The following is a 19,764-nucleotide window of genomic DNA, read 5'->3' as shown; positions in this document are numbered from 1 at the left end:
TTGTTATTTATCGCTGAGTGTTTGCTTCCGGCATTCTCATAAGTCATCTTGGGTCAACAAAAACAGTAGGCGGTGTCGTGTTAAGGTACTGGTGGCAGCAGATGAATAGTTTATTATTTTTTTTTCTCTTACAAAGTTTTACTGGCCAAAAAACTAATCTCAGTGCTCACAAGTGAAGAAGCGGCTAGTTTCAAGTTCTGAAATGGTTTAATAAAATGTGCACATGAATAGTGATAATAGTCTCATCTATGAAAAGGTTTCTTCAGCCGTCATCTGTACTTATTTGAAGGTGTCGGACGTTTCGCTTCTTATCCAAGAAACATCGTCAGCAAACTAAAGTATATAATAGTCCCATATATATTCATTGTAAAGTGTATTTTTATCACCAGGCTAGTCGTACAAACGTGATTCAACGTCATGTTAAATTGTGCAAAGCAGTGATGTTGGGACGTCATTCCGATGTCAGTCGTCAGTGCTGGCAACATTTTTTGGATGAAAATGCGCAATTTAATCTAACGGCATTGACACTCGTTCGGGTTGATGGGATTGCTTAATTGGTCGTCTTTAAAATGGATTAAATGGGTTTTCGTGCTCGGGAGGGAACACTCTTGTCGCGACTGTTTACGCTTTGAAACAATCCGGAAGTCGTCGTCCAAAAAGGGTCAACATAAACAAGACTAAAGTTGAATCCTGCAACACGAGTACCGGTAAGAAAAGGAATGGAATGGCTATTTGAACGCATGAACGTTACGTGAAATCAGTGATCGTAACGCGACGCGGCTAACTTTACATACGACGAGGAAGCAACTACAAAGATGAATTAGTCGGCATTATACAAAACAACGACACCCAATCACTCGGAACTTTCGGGCATGACTTTTTGTGACGTAGGCCAAATCGTCAGAATCTCTTGTGTGGCATGAGCTCTGACACACTTCTTTTCCTTTCGGCTTTTCCCTTCAATGGGTCGCCACAGCAAATCAGTGTCCTCCATCTTTAGAGGTTTGAGCTTTGACACACTTATAGAAAGGTAAAACAAAATGACGCAATGATGGCTTTTTGTGCGTGCCAACCATAATAATAATAATAATACATTTTATTTAAAGCGCCTTTCAAAGCTCTCAAGGACACTTTATAGTCACAGAAAAGCACGAGTACAACAATAAATAAAATACAATTAGAAATAGAATACAATAAATAAAATACAATTATAAACAGAAACAAGAGAAAGAGCTACACAGAAAATGCAATTTTTAATAGTTGGGTTTTGAGATGTGATTTGAATATGGGAAGGGAATCGAGAGTTCTAGAGTAAATTGGCTTTGAAGGTTTCATTTTCAAAAAATGTCACTTGAAGACATTCTGGAATGACCATGAATCGACCCTAAATATATTATGTACAGTGATACCTCAACTTACGAACTTAATTGGTTCCCAGAATTTGTGTGTAAGGTGGAAAAGTGTGTCTTCCTCACATTAATTTCCCACAGGAAACCATTAAAAATGAGAATAATCCGTTTCCAGGTCCCGATAAAACAGAATTTTCTACTAAGTAAACCTTAAAACCACTAAATATACCTTATTTTATGTATAATAAATGTGCTATTGTATTGTAATTAAAAAAATAACTATACTGTATAATCAGGTCATTTTATTGACCTTTGTAATGGTGGTTGATATCGTTACCTTTTGATGATATCCGAGTGAAGTTGCCGTGCTTTCTCTGCGATAGTACCCTCACTCACATGGTCCACTGCGAGGTGCTTTTAGTTAATCCAAATCAACAGAAGTTTTTCATCCTCTTCTCTTGCCTGAGATCATTGCTTAGACAACCCAGAAACACCCTAACACTAGCCGGTTGTGGGGTCTTTTTCAGTCCCATAAAAGCAAAAGTACTCCACCCAATAACAAACCATGTCAGCACTCAAAGACAGGGTGTGAGGAAAACTAGTCCGCCAGCTACCCTGGCCCTGTTCGGTCATGTGGTTTAGTGTTCTTCCGCCGAAAACTAGTCCGCCATCCGTGTTTCCCGAAAACGCGTTCGTATGACAAGATTACTGTCATGATCTGGTTGGCGACCAACAGGGGGGGGGGGGGGGGGGGGGGGGGGGGGGGGGGGGGGCTGTCGGCCCCGCCTGCACAGGTGCTGGTCGTCCCGTTCAGATTGGCGACCAGCGACGTCAGCCCTGCCGGCAGCCTCGCAGGTGCTGGTCGTTATAATCACTGTCACTTAAAAGGACACCCGGCACGACCATCCGTTGTCGGTTCATTGTTTGCTGCTTGTTTGCTGCATGCATTGTGTATGTGTTTGTTTAACCTTGGCGGACTTTTACTTTTGGTCTTCTTTTGCTACTTTGTATTTTTTCCATTCAGATGATTTTGATGTTTTACATTTTGTTCCTGCTGACTTTATTTTAATACAATTTGTCAAACAACCTCCTGCTCCCTCCTGCCTGCTTTTTGGGATCCGCACCCGCCATCACCACCTCGCAAAACGTGACAATTACATTCTGGAGAATTCAATGTTCATAAGGCGAAAAGTTAGTTAGCTAAAGCGTATACAGTGATACTGTATATGGTTTGAAAACCAACATGGATTTCTCATGTCTTGGTTTTGTGTTGATTATTTTACTTGATATCAGTTGTTTTGTTCAGCGCTTTGTTTCAGCTTCAGCTGTTGTTAAAGTGCTATATATAAATCAATACGTATGTATGTTGGTATCGCAAGACTTTTTTTTGCGGGTCATGTCAGTGATGTTAGCCTAAATCCATGTTACTTATTCAAAGTGATTTGGGGGGGGGGGGGGGCTGAGTTTTTTTGGATTGGATTTAATTAGCCTTGATTAGTCTCGCAGTGGAGAAATTGACATTACACAGCAGCAAAGTGATGAAAGGAAGAGGAAAGGAAAGAAAGAAGTGGAAAAATAAAATACAGGGGCTTCTGGAAAGGCAGCCACTGTCGTGGCGCCATTTTGAAGTCAAAAGAACAAAATAATATGACAACACAAATAATAATAATAATAATAATAATACATTTTATTTCTAAGCGCCTTTCAAAACTCTCAAGGTCACTTTACAGTCACAGGATCAGTTTTTCTGTAGGTGAGCAGCGGCAGCCACATGCGCCAGCGGTCATTGAACCCGGAATAAGCTAATCGATAACTATTAGCTAGATAGCTAGATCGCTTATAAATAGGAAATAGCATATAGATAGCAAATATATAGCTAGCTTGGTAGCCAGCTAGCTAGCTAAATAAAAATATAGAAGGAAAAAAAATCAAGCAATTTTTAAAAATTGTTATTTTTTTTACTAAATCATATTTGAATGCTTTTGGAATGGTGTTGTGTTAAGAATAATAATAATGCAATGTAATAAAATAATAAGAATAATAATTTGTGATAGTAATTCAATCTGAAGCACTTTCTGCACCCTCTTTGTGACATGAAGCAGTTCTAGATGAAAGAGGGGATTAAAGCGTCATTTTCACCAGTGGATCAGGGACATCATGGTGGAACGTGTACGTCTGCTACAAGCTCAATGTTGAAAGCAAACACAAAGCTGTCACATCCATTGACGAAGAGATTGTCTCACATCTCCTGTCCCACGTAAATCCGCTTCAATTCCAAGCGCTAGCCTTTTCGCTGAACAAAGCGGGGCTGTGAAAATGCTGCTCATTTCAGGCGCAAAAAAAAAAGCACAATGGCCACAGAGCTGTCGAGCGATGACAGTCAAATGACACTGACAATCCTCCCAAATCAAAAACAGTGCTGGCATATTTGTTCTGCCAAAAAGGCGCAATGGCTCGGCACAGTCTCCGCTTTGATGAATGTCAAAAATGCTGAAAAACAAACCGTATCCGTTCCACACGATGCACAACAACACAAAGTGACTAAAGAAAACACAAAAACACGACGAAAACAACCCCAAAAAAAGCAAGGGCGCCATCTTGGACTTCCGATTTTGAATTGTCATGATGTGAACTGTTGGATTTTGTTGCCTTCTAGCATGCTAGCAGGGACGGACGGCGCCAATAGGGGCTTCAGGCATACATGGGAGGGGCTGACCTGTTTGGCAATTTTTATCTAGGACTGCTTCATGTCACAAAGAGGGTACAGCAAGTGCTGAAGAATGAATGAATGACTTGTGTCTTTGTGTTGTCATGTTATTTAGTTTTGTGTTGTTGTTTTGATTTCAAGATGGCGCCGCAAGAGTGGGTGCCTTGCCAGCAGCTCCTGTATTTTGTTTTTCTATTTCTTCCTTTCCTTTCCTCTTCCTTTCATAACTTTGTTGCTGTGAAATGTCAATTTCTCCATTGCGATACGAATAAAGGTACATCCAATCCAATTTCCAGATAACGTGTGTTTTCTCCAGCCTTCGCAAGATGGCGCCCAGGGTGGACGATGTCATGCGGCTGTGCTGCGCCCTCTCATCTCATGAGCAAATCAAGGTGGCGGTCAAAGGCTCGGTCAAGGGAGCCTGCGTGGCGGGTGGCGCCGCCTTTGTGGGAGGCCTGGTGGGCGGACCGCCCGGCCTTGCCGTTGGTAAGAACAACTACAATTCATTGATCCCGTAATCAGCGGGATACTTGATTCCCCAGCTGCAAACCTGGTTCTTAAGCTGTCTATTAGCTAGTTAGCTTCCTATCTATTTGAGTTACTTAGTTATCTATTCATCTAATAAATAGATTAGATTATCAATTATCAATAGATTATCAAATAGCTAGCTAGCTTTATAGCTAGCTAGCTATTTGCTATCTATTAGCTCTCTATTGACCTAGCTACCTGTCTATTTGCTATATACTAGGTATCTATCGAGCTATTAGCTGTCTATTAGCTAGCTTTCCATCTAAGTTACCTAGCTATCTAGCTAGCTATTTGCTATCTATTGGCTATTTATTAGCTATCTATTGATCTAGCTACCTATCCTGTGACTAAAGTGTCCTTGAGTTTTGAAAGGCGCTTAGAAATGAAATTTATTATCTATTTGCTATCTATTAGCTAGCTAGCTTTCTATCTATTTGAGTTGCTAAGCTATCTATTTATCTAGCTATCTATCTAGCTAGTTATTGGCTATGTATTGGTCTCGCTACCTATCCTGTGACTGTAAAGTGTCCTTGAGAGTTTTGAAAGGCGCTTAGAAATGAAATGTATTATTATCTTATATATTATATAAATTATTTGCTATCTAATAGCTATCTATCTATTGAGCTATTAGCTGTCTATCAGCTAGCTAGCTAAAGATCTATTTGAGTTACTTAGCTATCTATCTAGCCAGCTATTTGATATCTATTGGCTATCTATTGATCTAGCTACCTATCCTGTGACTGTAAAGTGTCCTTGAGATTTTTGAAAGGTGCTTAGAAATTAAATGGATTATTATTAACTGTTTGCTATCTATTAGCTATCTATCGAGCTACTAGCTGTTTATTAGCTAGCTAGCTTTCAATTTGAGTTACTTCCGGGTTGAGTGACGCGTGTGTGGCTGCCGCTGCTCACCCACAGAAAAACACTTATCCTGTGATTGTAAAGTGACCTTGAGAGTTTTGAAAGGCGCTTAGAAATCAAATGTACAGTAAAGTCTCGTTATATCGATATTCAAGGGAGTCCGCAAAAATATCGATATAACCGGGACTATCGATATATCCGATATCGATATAACGAGACTTTACTGTATTATTATTATTATTATTATTATTACAGTAAAGTCTCATTATATCGATATTGGTTATATCGATAGTACTGCTTATTACGATACTATTTCTATGAACGCAAGGAGAAAATTTACATGCCGCAGGATCGGATATATCGATAGTCCGGTTATATCGATATTTTTTCCGACTCCCGAGAATATCGATATAACGAGACTTTACTGTATTATCATTGTTATTATTATTATTATTATTATTATTATTATTATTATTATTACAAACTTTTGGCAACTCGGTGATGCAAGAGCCAAGAATTGGGAGGGGGGCAATTTGGGGGTTTTGTTGACATTTTGTGAAAATCACATGCGAGCTAACATGAGGCTAATCCGTTGGCCAAGACTGACCTTTGACACATTTTTTTTAACTTCATTTAATTGTAGAAACAAAACGTTGCATGTCAGTGAAACGTGATGACACCAACGAGGGCACTGAAAGTGAGACAGGCACGGGGAACGCTGCTGTCGTCTGGACTATTTTCAGCCAGACAGTTATTTGTGGGCAGGGCTCATTTGTGGAAATGATCAGTGGCTTGGGGGACCTTCCCAACATACAAACCACAAGTGAATGCGGCAGCCATGACACCAACTGTTTGCCAACGGCTGCCGGGTGAAATGTCAAGTGAAGCAAGCGCGACAATGTGCAGGGTTTATTTTTCTTGAAACACAAAATGGCTGACAAAACTAAAGTAGCTCCACGGTACATAGCAGTCTGAAAGGAAGGGAGAGGGATGAGGGGAATGGGGCAGGGAAGGAAATGAAGGAAGGATAAGAGGGAAAGAAAGAAGGAAAAAAGGGAAGGTGGGAAGGGAGTAAGGAGAGAAGGGGGCAAGGAAACGAAGGAGTAAAGGAAGGTCTGCAGAGAAGGGAGGTGTGCACAACGGAGGGAGCGCTAACCGTGTTGCTTGCCATCGCCCGGTGCAGGGGGCGTGGTGGGCAGCCTGTTGGCGGCCTGGCTGTCTGGCGGCCAATTCCGCCCGCTGGCTCAGATCCTGGCCGAGCTTCCGGCGGCGCAGCAGGACAAACTGTGCAGGGACGTGTGCGCCGTCCTGGCCGGCTTGAACTGGACCGATGCGGCGCAGCTGGTCGCCATGGTGATGGGCAACGCCACGCTGCAGCAGCAGGTGCTCGCCGCCCTGCTCAACTACGTCACCGGGGAGCTCCGAGCCGAGGTGCGCTACAAAGACTGAATGGACACTTTCATTTCTACTTTTCAATAAATTTAACACTGTGAGCGCTTTGTGTCCATGATTTCCTTCTTATGGGTTTGTGTGCTTATTTATTGTGGCCAAAAAAAGTGACATTTGGAGTTCATAAAACTAGTATCCACCATGGGCTATGACTGATTTCTCTCAATTCACCTCCAACTTCAGGGATGCATCTGGGAAATTTTAAAAGGGGGCTGTTTGGCCCCCTTGTGTGTAAAAAGGGGGCCAATTTCGCTAATGTACTTTATTATACTGTACAGTTTATTTCTTTCATTACAATACAATATCACGTTTATTATACAACAAAATAAGGTACATTTTGTGTAGTTTTAAATTATGTTTTATGGGGACCTGGGAACGGATTATTCTCATTTTAATGGTTTCCTATGGGAAATGAATGTTTGGAATACACACTTTTCACCTTACACATACTTTCTGGGAACCAATTAAGTTCGTAAGGCGAGGTATCATTATGTCAAATGTGGCGCAGAGCATGTAGCATTATGCACTAATCGTAATAGACGTTTGTAGCGTTACAAAGCTGCGCGAGTGGCTGTCAAAATGGCGTGGCACAGATGCATCCCTGCAACTTTCTTGCCCCCCCCATTAAAAAAAAATACTTGTGACAGCTTTTTCCATTTGTTTGAGGCTCTTGTTGAGAATTGTTTTATTTTGAAACAAAACAACTCTTAATTAAGGCAGCATTGGCAAATAGAAAATATCACGTGGAAAGTGTGTGAAATGCATTCAGGTAGAAATGGCGGAGCAGTGTGTTTGCGTTTCACCTAAAAAAGCACAGATGGGGATGGGGGCGGAGTGCTTAAAAAGCCTACAAAACAACAGCGAGAGATGTCATGGCACCCTTTGCCGCGCTAATGGCAGACTCGCATGTAACACAGGGACAAGAGGACAAATACAGTGATACCTCAGCTTAGTTTTCGGCAGACGAACTAGTTTTTCTTTGAGTGCGGACGCAGTTTGTTATCGAGTGGAGTACTTTTGCTCTTATGGGACCAAAAAAGACCCAACCACAGGCTAGCGTTAAGCCAAAGAGGACACAAAACAAAATGACGGTCAAGCAGAGGAAGGAGATCATCAAAAAACACCAACGAGGTGTGCGTTTGTGTGACTTAGTGTCCCAGTATGCTAAGTCGACCATTGCTACGTGTGGCTAAGGGTTTTTCTGTGTTGTCTAAGCAACGGTCTAAGGCAATAGAAGAGGTTGAAAAACGTCTGTTGATTTGGATTAACGAGAAGAAGCTAGCATGGGACAGTGTATGTGAGGGTATTATCGCTGAGAAAGCACGGCAACTTCACTCGGATATTAAGAAGCAACCTGGAACTTCGTCATCCATTGACAACTACTATCACAAAGGTAAATAAAATGACTTTCTTATACACTATTTCTTTAATTACAATACAATAGCTGATAGTGTTTTTATGCACATTCGTAAACATGTTATTTCATGTTTAGCTTAGTACATTTTGTTATTTCATGTTTAGATCAATACATATTATGTTATTGCATGTTTAATTTAGACTACATGGATTTATGAAGCTTATTAGTTGAATAGTTGCGAAAACAGAATGTAACAAGCACCAACCCTCAGTCTAATGTTCTTTCAAATACTTGTCCGTAGCTGATTGGACGACAGATCGCTGCTGTGTAGTTTTAAACTAGTTTGAGGAGGCGGGCTTTGCTCTTCTTGGCTTCCCGCTCCGACGAGAGATGTGCTCCTTTTGTTTTATGACAATAAAGTAGTTTTTTTCTATTCACCATCTATCGTCCCCGCTGGTATTTCATCACAAACCTTGAACTCTGAACCAGATGAGAAACAATAATTAGAACCGAACAATAGCACATTTATTATACATAAAATAAGGTATAGTTTGTGTAGTTTTAAGGCTTATTTAGTTGAAATTATATTTTATGGGGACCTGGGAACGGATTATTCTCATTTTAATGGTTTCTTATGGGAATTAAATGTTCGGAAGACAAATGTTTCACCTTACACACACTTTCTGGGAACCAATTAAGTTCGTAAGCTGATGTATCACTGTATATAAAAAAAAGAGAAAGAAAACTGGGACGCCTGCGATGCGCCAAAAGCCGTAAAAGCCATGTACCCCAAATCCATTTGAAAAATAAAAAAAAGGTTCTTCAAAGTGTGCAAAGAAGCTTTTAAAACTGATCCGAGAGCAGATCACAAAGTCGCTGAGACACGCCGTCGCGGCTGGTCCGCAGGGTCAGACGATACATCTGACGAGACAAACATGCACACGCTCAAACTACTAAAGTCCTCGAAAATAATTTCCTGCCGGCACGCGGGTGCGCGCAGGGGTGCGTTACCTGCGCCTGCGTGTTGGGCTCCAGCCGTAGAAGACATCCCACCTGACAAGTTTTGGTGTGAACCACACCAGCGCCGACAAAGTTCGCCGGGTTGGGGTCCACGGCCTCCAGGAGCGCCGCGCCAAATCCTAAAATCTAACAAAATGGCGACAATAAGTGGAAACAAAACAAGATGGCCGCTGACCTGTGGGATTTTTTTTTTAACGTTATCGCTTGTATTGTTTTGGAAATGGAAAGTCTGTCAAAGAAGCCAATTAGAAAGTGCGTCGAGCTCACCTTGGCCTTGGTGACCTCGCCGTCCATGGTGTGTTTGGACTTGAAGATCTTCTGGACTTCCTGCTGAGGGCTGCAACCAAAGAAACGCGGCAATAGGGGGAGGGGTGTTGGCGGGGGTCTTGCGTGCGTGTGCCTTACAGGCCGAGCTGCTTCCAGCGCTGGAAGAAGTCTTGCGACGTCATCTCGGTGGGCTGCAAGAACTTGTTGAGCATGATGGGGAGCTGGATGGAGATGTTTTGGGGGGCGCCGCCATACCTGCGGGGGGGGGGGGGGGGGGGGGGGGGGGGGGGGGGGCACATAAGTGCCGCTCAGTGTATCCAATTTATGGGCCCTGTGAGGACTTAGATTTAAAAAAAAATCTAAAAAATTTGGTGCTAGTTTGAAGAGGTTGTGGCGCTACAATTAGCCAGCTAGCTGAATAGAAAGAGAGCAAGCTAGCAAGCGAGCTAACGAGCTTGATAGATAAGCATGGAATTTGAAAATGAAAAGTTTGATTTGCTTTCCTGGGCCAAATAAAATGATGTGGCAGGCCACATTTGGCTCCCGGGCCTTGACTTGGACACCGGTCGTGTATTGAGTTGTAGCGGCGTTGGCGACTTGCAGTCCTCCATAAAATAAGGGTCTGGGGTCAAGAATGATGACTGTTATTGTGGTTGTCCTGGGTCGGACTTTAGCAAGCATCGTGGAAGTTTATTTGCTTTTCATCATAAAATGATGTGGGTGGACCAGATTTAGTCCGGGCCTTGACTTTGACGCCTGTGATGTAAGGGATTAGCTAGCTCGGTCGCTCGCTAGCTCGGTCGCTCGCTCGGTTGCACATTTCACATGATTTGCTTTCGAGGGCCAAATACAAGAATCTGGCGACTCAGACTTGAATCTTGGGCCTCAACTTTGACACGTTGATGTAAAGGATTTGCTAGCTAGATCGCTCGCAAGCTCGATCGCTCGTTCGCTCGCTAGCTCGGTCGATAAGAAAGGAATTTCACACGATTCACTTTCGCGGGCCGAATAAAAATGTGACGACCCTGATTTGACCCCCGGGCCTTGACTTTGACACCTTGATGTAAAGCAGGGGTGTCAAAGTCATTTTTTGCCACGGGTCACATTGTAGTTATGGTTTCCTCTCGAGGGCCGTTATGAATTTGGGGAACCCATTAGAATGTTTAAATCCCTTCAAATATTACATATAGAGCACACAGCAAATTAATGAATAACTCGTTTTCAAATCTGAAGTCAAGAATAATGACTTTTATTGTGGTTGACATCCAAAAATATGAAATTTTGGCTCAGATTTTAGCAATCATCATGGAATTTAACAAGTTTGATTTGCTTTCGCGGGCCGAAAAAAATGATGTGGTGGCCCGGATTTGGCCCGCGGGCCTTGACTTTGACACATGTAATGTAAAGGATTATCTAGCTCGTTTGCAAGCTTGTTCGTTCGCTAGCTCGCTCACCCGCTAGCTCGGTCGCCAGCTAGCTCGGTTTATGAGCATGGAATTTCATTTTTCTTTTTTTCATGATGATGTAAAGGATTAGCTAGCTCGGTCGCTCGCTAGCTCAGTCGATGAGCATGGAATTTCAGATGATTTACTTTCGCGGGCCGAATAAATGTGGCGACCCTGATTTGACCCCCGGGCCTCGACTTTGACACGTGATGTAAAGAATTAGCTACCTCGTTCGCTCGCTAGCTCCCTAGCTCGTTCGCTCGCTAGCTCGGTCGCCGGCTAGCTCGGTCGCCAGCTAGCTCGGTCGCTAGCTAGCTTGGTCGCCAGCCAGCTTGGTCGCCAGCTAGCTCAGTTTATGAGCATGGAATTTCACAAGTGTGACTTGCTTTCGCGGGCCTCGTTTTTGGCACAGGTGATTTAAGGAAGACACCAATATGAGGCACACGTGGCAGGAGCGCCGCACCTGAAGCGGATGCTGAGCAGCGGGGCTTCACTGAACTCTGACACACATTCGATGTTGAGGATCTGCTGGACCTGAGCGCCGCCCTCAATGACAGGATCCACCGCCTTGGCGTGGACATTCACCTGTGGATTCGTTGCTCAAGAAACAAACGGGCTTCCAGACAAAATGGCCCCCGCCGCTGGTAACCCCAAAGAAGGTGCATCTCCATTTTTAGCTCGCAGTTCACAAGAAAATCCAAATGCTCCATTAAATACATTTGAATATGATGACCCTTTTACATATACCAATTTGGGAGGAAAATGGCACACTGAAATTACTGCACCACATAAACTACCAATTAAAATATAATAATAATAATGATAATATATATATATATATATATATATATATATATATATATATATATATATATATATATACACACACACACACACACGAACCACAGTGATACGTTCCAGAAATAGCCCGCGATAGGTGAAATCCGCGAAGTACAATGTAGTCAAAAAAAAAAGAACAATAAAATAAAAAAGTTTTTTCCCCTGAAACAAATCCGCGATGCACTGAAGCCGAGATAAGTAAACCGCGAAGTGATACCTTGGCTTATGAACTTAATTGGTTCCCAGGCAGTGTGTAAGGCGAAAAGTGTGTATCCCAAATATTAATTTCCCATAGGAAACCATTAAAATGAGAATAATCTGTTCCCAGGACCCCATAAAACATAATTTTCTACTTTCTAATTTTCTAAGCCTTGAAGGACAACCAACGTCACTTTTTTGTTTCTTAACTGACATCAGAAAAACGTTTTATAGCATCTAAAATACCCAAAACACGCAGTATGATATTTTTATTCAAATGCAAAACACCAATAAAAATGACTTAAAGTGTCCAAAATCTGCAAAAAAATTTAACTGCGAATTGGGCATTTTGAAAAAGTCCCGCCCCCAGTTCGTGACGTGACGCCAAGACGTCTAGCTTTGCTGGAGAATAAAAACAATGGCTTCAGATTCGGAGAATATGCTTTCTTGTTACACATCCAGTTATGGATATGATTCAAATAGTTCTGAAGAGGAAAGTTAGCAATCGATTAAAGAATTTATTCCGTGTCATTTTGAGGCAAACGGGCAGGGGGTAATGTCGCACCCAAAAATGGCCACCGCTGTTGTGAGGAATGAATCAGCCCGTTTCCACAGGCTGATAAATTCCTTCCATGGAGCTTGGATGCCCTCTTCTGGCGGCTTTTGGGTGCAACACAAGGTTTTCAAACCAAACACTACAGCAAAATACATTGACGTGATGGAAGGACCGCTACAATGCGTCTTTTTTACGGTCAGGGGCGGTCCTTTAGTGACGTCACGTACGGACTCGTCACCAACTCAAAAACAAGACTTCCTGAATATTCAGCGCGAGTCTTAAAACGTAAAATATAGCTATATGCGGTGGAATCTTATTAAAATACGCTCAGTAGAAGTCATTTGAAGCCATTTTACAAATTATGGACACAACTTGTCCGGAGACGTCGGTTGTCCTTTAAAATATACCTTATTTTATGTATAATAAAAGTGCGATGGTATTGTAATTAAATAAATAAACTGGACTATAGAATAAAGTCGTTTTATTTACCTTTGTGATGGTCATTGATGGCTTGATGAAATGGAGTGGACGGTTTCATCAGCATTAAACACTTGATGAGGAACATAGCCTCCTTCTTCCAACATCTTGAGGAATGATTCTTTGTAAGCTTTGGCAGCTTTATTGTCAGAACTGGCCGCCTCACCATGACGAATGACACTATGAATCCCTGTACGACGCTTAAAGTTCTCGAACCATCCGTGGCTAGCCTTGAAATTATCAATGGATGACGAACTTCCAGGTTGCCTGATGATATCCGAGTGAAGCTTTCTCTGCGATAATCTTATCTAGTCCCTCATCAATTGTGTTCTGTTTAGCTGGGTTTATAGCTTTTTGCATCAATTGTACAGATGGCTTGTGCGGGTTATTTGTGGAGCCTGATTGATGGGATATTTCAACCTGGCAGTCTACACTCTGCCTTTGAACTATCAATAAAGTTGAAACGAGTCCAAATTTCACTGTGTTTGGATCCATTTTCTCACTCTCGCTCTGTCATCTGCCTGTCTATTTTATTTGCAACTCTGTGTTTCTGTAACCTGCGCTCTTGACCAATCACGTGCGGCTTTAACCGAAGACTGGGGGCGGGGAATAGAGGACAAAAAAAAGTCGGCTGCCATTTCATTAAGAACGGGCACGTTCGCGAACAACACAACACTCGTTGTACTAAATTCATCCTGTCTACTTGATAACTAATGTTAAGCAGATTCCTTACTTACAGACAGTGTATTGTCGGTGTTCAAATACCTGACATGTTTCGGCGACTACTTCCGCCTTCGTCAGAGTGTCACGGATGTTGCTGTGACGCGCCATTTTCAGCTGGTGTTGCTATGAGGGCGTGACCTACCTGTCAGAACTGACAGGCAAGCCACGCCCCCCGCTGTCCGCTCGTCCCTCCAGGATGCTGCTCCAGGTAGTAGAGAGCATGTAAGCTCCCTCATCCCTGTTGATGGTCCTTGGTCCTCGCTTTCGGATTTCAATGGCCTCCCTGATCCAGCGCTGATGTTTGTTGTCTTCGGTGCGGATGACTCTGGCCTTCTCCCAGTCCATGATGTGGTTCTCTCTTTTGCAGTGGTCCGTGATGGCTGATTTATGGTGTTCTGGTTGTGCTTGTTCTTTTATTGCTCTTGTTTGTATTGTTGCTGTCTACTTCTCATACGCCTTCTTGTGCTCTTTTTTCTCGTATTAAAACTCATTCCTGTCTCCCCGATGTATGATTTATTGCATGACTTGCATACATCGGGGAGACAGGAAGGAGTTTCAATACAAGAAAAAAAGAGCACAAGAACGAGTGCGAGAAGGAGACGGCAACAATCCAAACAAGAGCAATAAAAGAACAAGCACAACAGGAGCACCATAAATCAGCCATCACGGACCACTGCAAAAGAGAGAACCACATCATGGACTGGGAGAAGGCCAGAGTCATCCGCACCGAAGACAACAAACATCAGCGCTGGATCAGGGAGGCCATTGAAATCCGAAAGCGAGGACCAAGGACCATCCACAGGGATGAGGGAGCTTACATGCTCTCTACTACCTGGAGCAGCATCCTGGAGGGACGAGCGGACAGCGGGGGGCGTGGCTTGCCTGTCAGTTCTGACAGGTAGGTCACGCCCTCATAGCAACACCAGCTGAAAATGGCGCGTCACAGCAACATCCGTGACACTCTGACGAAGGCGGAAGTAGTCGCCGAAACATGTCAGGTATTTGAACACCGACAATACACTGTCTGTAAGTAAGGAATCTGCTTAACATTAACACAACACTCATTGTGGCGCTCCGTGTGTAGCCTGAAAAATAGTTTGTATGCCAAGATTAAATTCTTGTGAATTTCACGTTCGTAAGCCGAAAGGTTCGTTAGCCAAGGCAGGTCGTAACTCGAGCCAGTCTTAATTCGGATGTTACCTGTACATACATATATATATATATATATATATATATATATATATATCAACAGTAGCCAAAATGGAACTGTATAGTGCCACTTAGCAGTTTTTTTGACGACGATACTAGTGCAGCATGTTCTACCGGAAACAAATTCCTTGTGTGTCCTACATACTTGGCAATAAAGATGATTCTGATTCATATATATATATATTTTTTTAAGCAAAGTATGCAATGTAAAGGATATGAGCTTTCAGGGTGTCCTGGCTGGTGACCGACGAGGAGAAGCCGACAAACTGACTGGAGGTCTTGTTGCCAAAGAACACGTACATGCGACCTGGAAAGCAAAATTTCCAATCAACATGGAAGCATCATGGACTTATTCACTCACTGTGCGTGCACACGCGTGCGTATCCTTCATCCTGCAGTTTACGCATCTTTTTGTAGATGTGTGAGAAAATGAGCTCCAAAAGAAAACAATTCCCCTGTTGGCATTGGGCCACATTTGACTTTGAAGGCTCACTCTCCGATTTGCTTAATTTGCTTTTGCGGGCCGAATAAAATGAGGTTGCGGCCCAGATTTGGCCAGCAAGTTGAATAGAAAGTTGGCTAGCTCGCTTGCTCAGTAGATGAGCATGAAATTTCACAAGTTTGATTTGATTTATCGGGCCCAATAAAATGATGTGTCTTAAATATGTTCCAACCTACATGAGACTGTATCAAAGCCGTCTGCACACTGGGATGCAAATTCAAAACAAAGTATGCAAAAGAGTAGGCGGCCATTGTTGTTTTTCAAGACAAAACGTTTGCTCGGGTTCCCCGAAAGAATGAACGGAAAGCCGCTCGGCGCTCACCCAGGTTCTGCCGGTACTCGGACTTCAGGCCAATCTGCAAGAGTTGATTCTCATAGAGAACGCAGTTGTTCTTGCACACAAACCTGCACAAAAAAAAGACAAAATGTTATGGGATGCTTTTAATAATAAGTGGCAGACATTCGCGCCAGCGTTCAATCTACCCGGAAGTAACGCAGCAGCAAAGTCATGAAAGGAAGAGGAAAGGAAACAAAGAAGTAGAAAAACAAAACACAGGAGCTGCTGGAAAGGCATAGTTATCCGTTTATTTATATTTCAACATTTTTATGTGGTTATTATGTGGTGTGGCGGTAAAATGTCCTTGAGAACTTTGAAAGGCGCTTAAAATGTAATGTATTATTATTATTATTATTATTTATGTATTTGCATATTCATTTATGTACTTCATGTATGTATGTATGTTTTTATGAGTTTATTTATTTATGTATTTATTTTTAATGCATTTTATTTGGTTATTTGTTTGTTTATTTCATTATTTATTTTTATTTATTCATGTATTTGTGTTTATTTATATTTATGTATTTTTGTGTGGCTATTTATTTACAGTATTTTTTATGTATTTTATGTGGTTAAAAATGTGTCCACTTCATTGTCAGGGTTTTTGTCATTGTTAATCAAATTCCAAAACCCACAGAATATTGACTTTTAGGACTCCATCAACATTCAATGCAGCGTAAGAAACTTTAGACTGTCTTTTCTCATCAGACAAAAACAGTTATTCCTAAATGATATGGGTCTGGAGTTATATGAACCTGAAATGAGGGCCACTGTCCAAAATACAATGCAATAGATATTGGTTAATATAGCGCTTTAACAACAGCTGAAGCAGGATCAAAACACCAACATACTTTTTTATTTTATTTATTGTAGTCTATTTGTGATTCTTTTATTTAATATAGTACCTATGCTTGTCTGTGTATTTTATTTATTATAGTACCTATGCTTGTATGTGACTGGAGAGTGTCCTTGAGAGCTTTGAAAGGGGTTTAAATGTAATGTATTATTATTATTATTATTATTATTATTATTATTATTATTATTATTAAAAGGGAAATGCTGCCCCTTGTGGAAGGAAAAAAACATTGTTAGAGGCCATGGCCAACGATTGATCGGCACCCAAGCATGAAAAAAAAAACTGAACAAATTCGGGAATGGTGCTCTACGTCATATTTTCAATTCCTGAATAAATTCATGAATGGCAGTGAATGAGTTAAAATAAAATACCCTTTAATACAGGATGCAAATGAGGACAAATTAGATTTGCATTTATTAGTGTACTCCATACTTGTCTTTTCTTTTTTATGATGATACTAGTGCAGCCTGTTCTACCGGAGACAAATTCCTTGTGTGTTGTACATACTTGGCCAATAAAGAGGATTCTGATCAACATTTTTATGTTAGTAAGTCAATTTTTTTTTCAAGGCTGCCAATGCGATGAAATTTTTGAGGCCTCCGTGGGAATTGGGACATTTTCCGTGTTCCTTTTTTGCCGCAACAAACCTGCTGAAACTCTCGTCGGAGACGTCGGGGGGAAGGGTGGAGGCGGGACCCGACGGGACTTCCGAGAAGACGTCTACCAGCAGGCCCGAGTTTGGCGCAGGCGGCGAGTTGAGGTTGAGCAGGTCATTGAAAGGAGACGTCGAGCTCTGCGGCAAGACACACCAGCGAAAATTCAGTTTGGGAGCGCAGCTTTTCCTCACTGCGACGATAACGAAAAGCAACGGTAGATTATTAATAATATAATAATATAATAATAGATTTTCATTTATAAGTACCATTCAAAGCTCTCAAGGTCACTTTACAGCAGGGGTGTCAAAGTCATTTTTTGCCGCGGGCCACATTGTAGTTATGGTTTCCTCTCGAGGGCCATTATGAAGCCATTACAATGTTTAATCCCCTAGAAAGCGCACAACAAGTTAATGAATAACTAGTTTTCAAATCTGAAGTCAAGAATAATGACTGTTAGTGTGGTTTATATCCAAAAATATGACATTTTGGTTAGGATTTTAGCAAACATCATGGAATTTCACAAGTTTAATTTGCTTTCGCGGGCCGAAAAGAATGATGTGGCGGGCCGGATTTGGCCCCCGGGCCTTGACTTTGACACCTGTGCTTTACAGTCACAGGATAAGTGCTCTCAGTCGTGCAGGAGTGGTCCATCGATGAGAAGGTTTCTTCAGCCGTCATCTGTACTTCTTTGAAGGTGTCGGACGTTTCGCTTCTCATCCAAGAGGCTTCGTCAGCGAACTAAAATTTGCCGGTAGTTTTGAAAGGGGCTTACAAATGATATGTATTATTATTATTATTATTATTATTATTATTATTATTATTTGTGAGCAGGGTAAGAAATCGACCTCGGACGACTTCACCATCAGTTCTGCGGGCCATGTAGCATCAAATCAGTGTCGGTCAATTAAACTGTTGCTTGAACCAATCCGATTTGGAGTTGGCGACAGTAAGGCCTTCACGCAGGCCTTATTTCCTGGCTGATACTACCCTCTAGTGGACTTGTCGTCAATCGCACCACACTTTCGATGAGTCGCAGTCGCAGCTGCAGTCAAGGTTGTATCGTCATTAAATGATTCAGACGGAGGAGCACTACTGAAGTCCGTGGTGTGAAACACCACTGGTATGCACGTACACACACATGACCAAAATTGAGATATTGGTGGAGGGGGGGGGGCTTTGATCGATGAGAAAAGGGACGCGGAGCCACGCAGAATTCCAACTCTCCTATTTGCCAACGATGGCGGAACTTTTTACATTGAACTCCAGGCCTATCGATTCATCTCAGGAAACTGATTCGAGGTGTCGGAACAGGCGGCGACTCGACACTCAAATTGTGAGGCGGAGCAAAGGGGGGAGGGGTCGCATTCCATAAAATGGACGGCGTTATTTTCACACCAACTTCTTTTGGAAAAACGAGTTGAAATGTTAGCATTTTAACTAACATCCATCAGCCCGTGTTGACGTGCAATGGCGGGCGGCAGGCGTTAAGGCACACCCTCGTTTTTCTCACGGCATTCGTTCGACGACGTAGACGCATCGGACGAGATCAAACCGCAGCGCCGAGATACCGCGGTGTTGGGAACGGAGAAGGCGGGCGGCGGCCGGTTTGCGGCAGACGCCATCATGGCTGAAGGGGAGCACTGACTGAGGCGGAAGGAAAACAAAAATGAAAAAAACAAGGCAGCAGAAAGAAGCCAGGTGGGACTCCTGCATTACCGTTTCGGCGTCGGTTTCGCTGCCGCCATGTTCCGCGGCGCCGTTCACGTCTCGGCTGGTGTCGTCCACTGCCGTCACGTTGCCGGGTCCTTTCTTCTTCTTCAACTTAGCCAGGATGGACGATTCCCTCTCCGGGAAAGGCGGCATTTCCTCCAGGACGGTCGCCTGTGGGGGTCAGACAAAGAGGCCAAAGCGCCAGCGTCAGAACGCCGGCGTCCCGCCCAACGATTGCGCGTCGCCATTTGCCCCTCTGTCATGTGCTGTTCCACAGGGCTCAATGTTGGGGCCTCTGCTGTTTCCTGTATATGCGAGTTGTCCATGCACAGTACTTTGTATGCAGCTTGTCTGTTTGAAAATGCCGCGAGTTGACTTGAGATTGCGGTGCCCGCACCAGAACGTCGGCGGTGGCCAAGCAGCTGAGGCGCAGGTACTCCACGGCTCTCTGCTGCAGCTCCACGTCGGCGTTGCGCAGCTGGCTGTCGGAGCGCAGAACCTCCTGAATGGTGCTCTTCACCTCCGGGAACAAGTTGACCAACTTGATGTAGGCCGACAGCAGCAGCGCCCGCGTGGGCACCGAGCACAGGTGGAACTTGGAGTGCAGCAACTGGAACTGGACCAGCGGGCTGAAGGACCGCAGCCAAGAGTTAGACCAAAAGTGTCACTCACTTTGGCCGTCCGCAAGCCACGTTTGGCTGGCCTCACCCCACGGTG

At 43.0% G+C, this 19,764-nt stretch overlaps 2 protein-coding genes across 3 annotated transcripts in view; one reads left to right on the top strand and one right to left on the bottom strand.

Annotated features, from left to right (window-relative positions):
• Nucleotides 1–607: 607 nt before the first annotated feature.
• On the top strand, nt 608–6,938 carry LOC148900173 (protein C19orf12 homolog). Of its 2 annotated transcripts, none has more exons than XM_088991731.1 (3): nt 608–707; nt 4,373–4,542; nt 6,629–6,938. In XM_088991731.1, exons 2-3 carry the CDS (start codon nt 4,383–4,385, stop codon nt 6,892–6,894), a joined length of 426 nt encoding a protein of 141 aa, XP_088847857.1. In that variant the 5' UTR covers nt 608–707; nt 4,373–4,382; the 3' UTR covers nt 6,895–6,938. The 2 variants fall into 2 exon arrangements, with proteins under 2 accessions (XP_088847857.1, XP_088847858.1); XM_088991732.1 differs by having other exon boundaries at nt 648–707; nt 4,353–4,542.
• Nucleotides 6,939–8,410: 1,472 nt separating this feature from the next.
• LOC148900172 (AP-2 complex subunit alpha-2-like) overlaps nt 8,411–19,764 on the bottom strand; it is a 28,729-nt gene continuing 17,375 nt past the window's right edge. Inside the window, exons 13-22 of the mRNA XM_088991564.1 lie at nt 19,445–19,676; nt 19,054–19,218; nt 17,329–17,474; nt 15,811–15,893; nt 15,205–15,293; nt 11,447–11,571; nt 9,677–9,793; nt 9,539–9,608; nt 9,263–9,397; nt 8,411–9,172 (exon numbers count right to left, since the gene is read on the bottom strand). Coding sequence (XP_088847690.1) covers nt 9,095–9,172; nt 9,263–9,397; nt 9,539–9,608; nt 9,677–9,793; nt 11,447–11,571; nt 15,205–15,293; nt 15,811–15,893; nt 17,329–17,474; nt 19,054–19,218; nt 19,445–19,676 — 1,240 coding nt within the window. The 3' untranslated portion in view covers nt 8,411–9,094. The remainder of the gene's footprint in view (nt 9,173–9,262; nt 9,398–9,538; nt 9,609–9,676; nt 9,794–11,446; nt 11,572–15,204; nt 15,294–15,810; nt 15,894–17,328; nt 17,475–19,053; nt 19,219–19,444; nt 19,677–19,764) is intronic.

Source organism: Hippocampus bargibanti, linkage group LG03, assembly GCF_051943395.1.
Source record: "Hippocampus bargibanti isolate YZ-2025 linkage group LG03, ASM5194339v1, whole genome shotgun sequence".
NCBI lineage: Eukaryota > Metazoa > Chordata > Actinopteri > Syngnathiformes > Syngnathidae > Hippocampus > Hippocampus bargibanti.
The sequence above is the reverse complement of the archived record's forward strand: the minus strand, read 5'-3'. Positions and strand labels throughout refer to the sequence as shown.

What these genes read in the sequence shown, in the direction of transcription:
- LOC148900173 (XM_088991731.1), top strand. Translation starts at nt 4,383, where the DNA reads ATGGCGCCCAGGGTGGACGATGTCATGCGGCTGTGCTGCGCCCTCTCA. An exon ending in ACCGCCCGGCCTTGCCGTTG is followed by an intron (nt 4,543 to 6,628) that starts GTAAGAACAACT and finishes CGCCCGGTGCAG; the next exon opens with GGGGCGTGGTGGGCAGCCTG.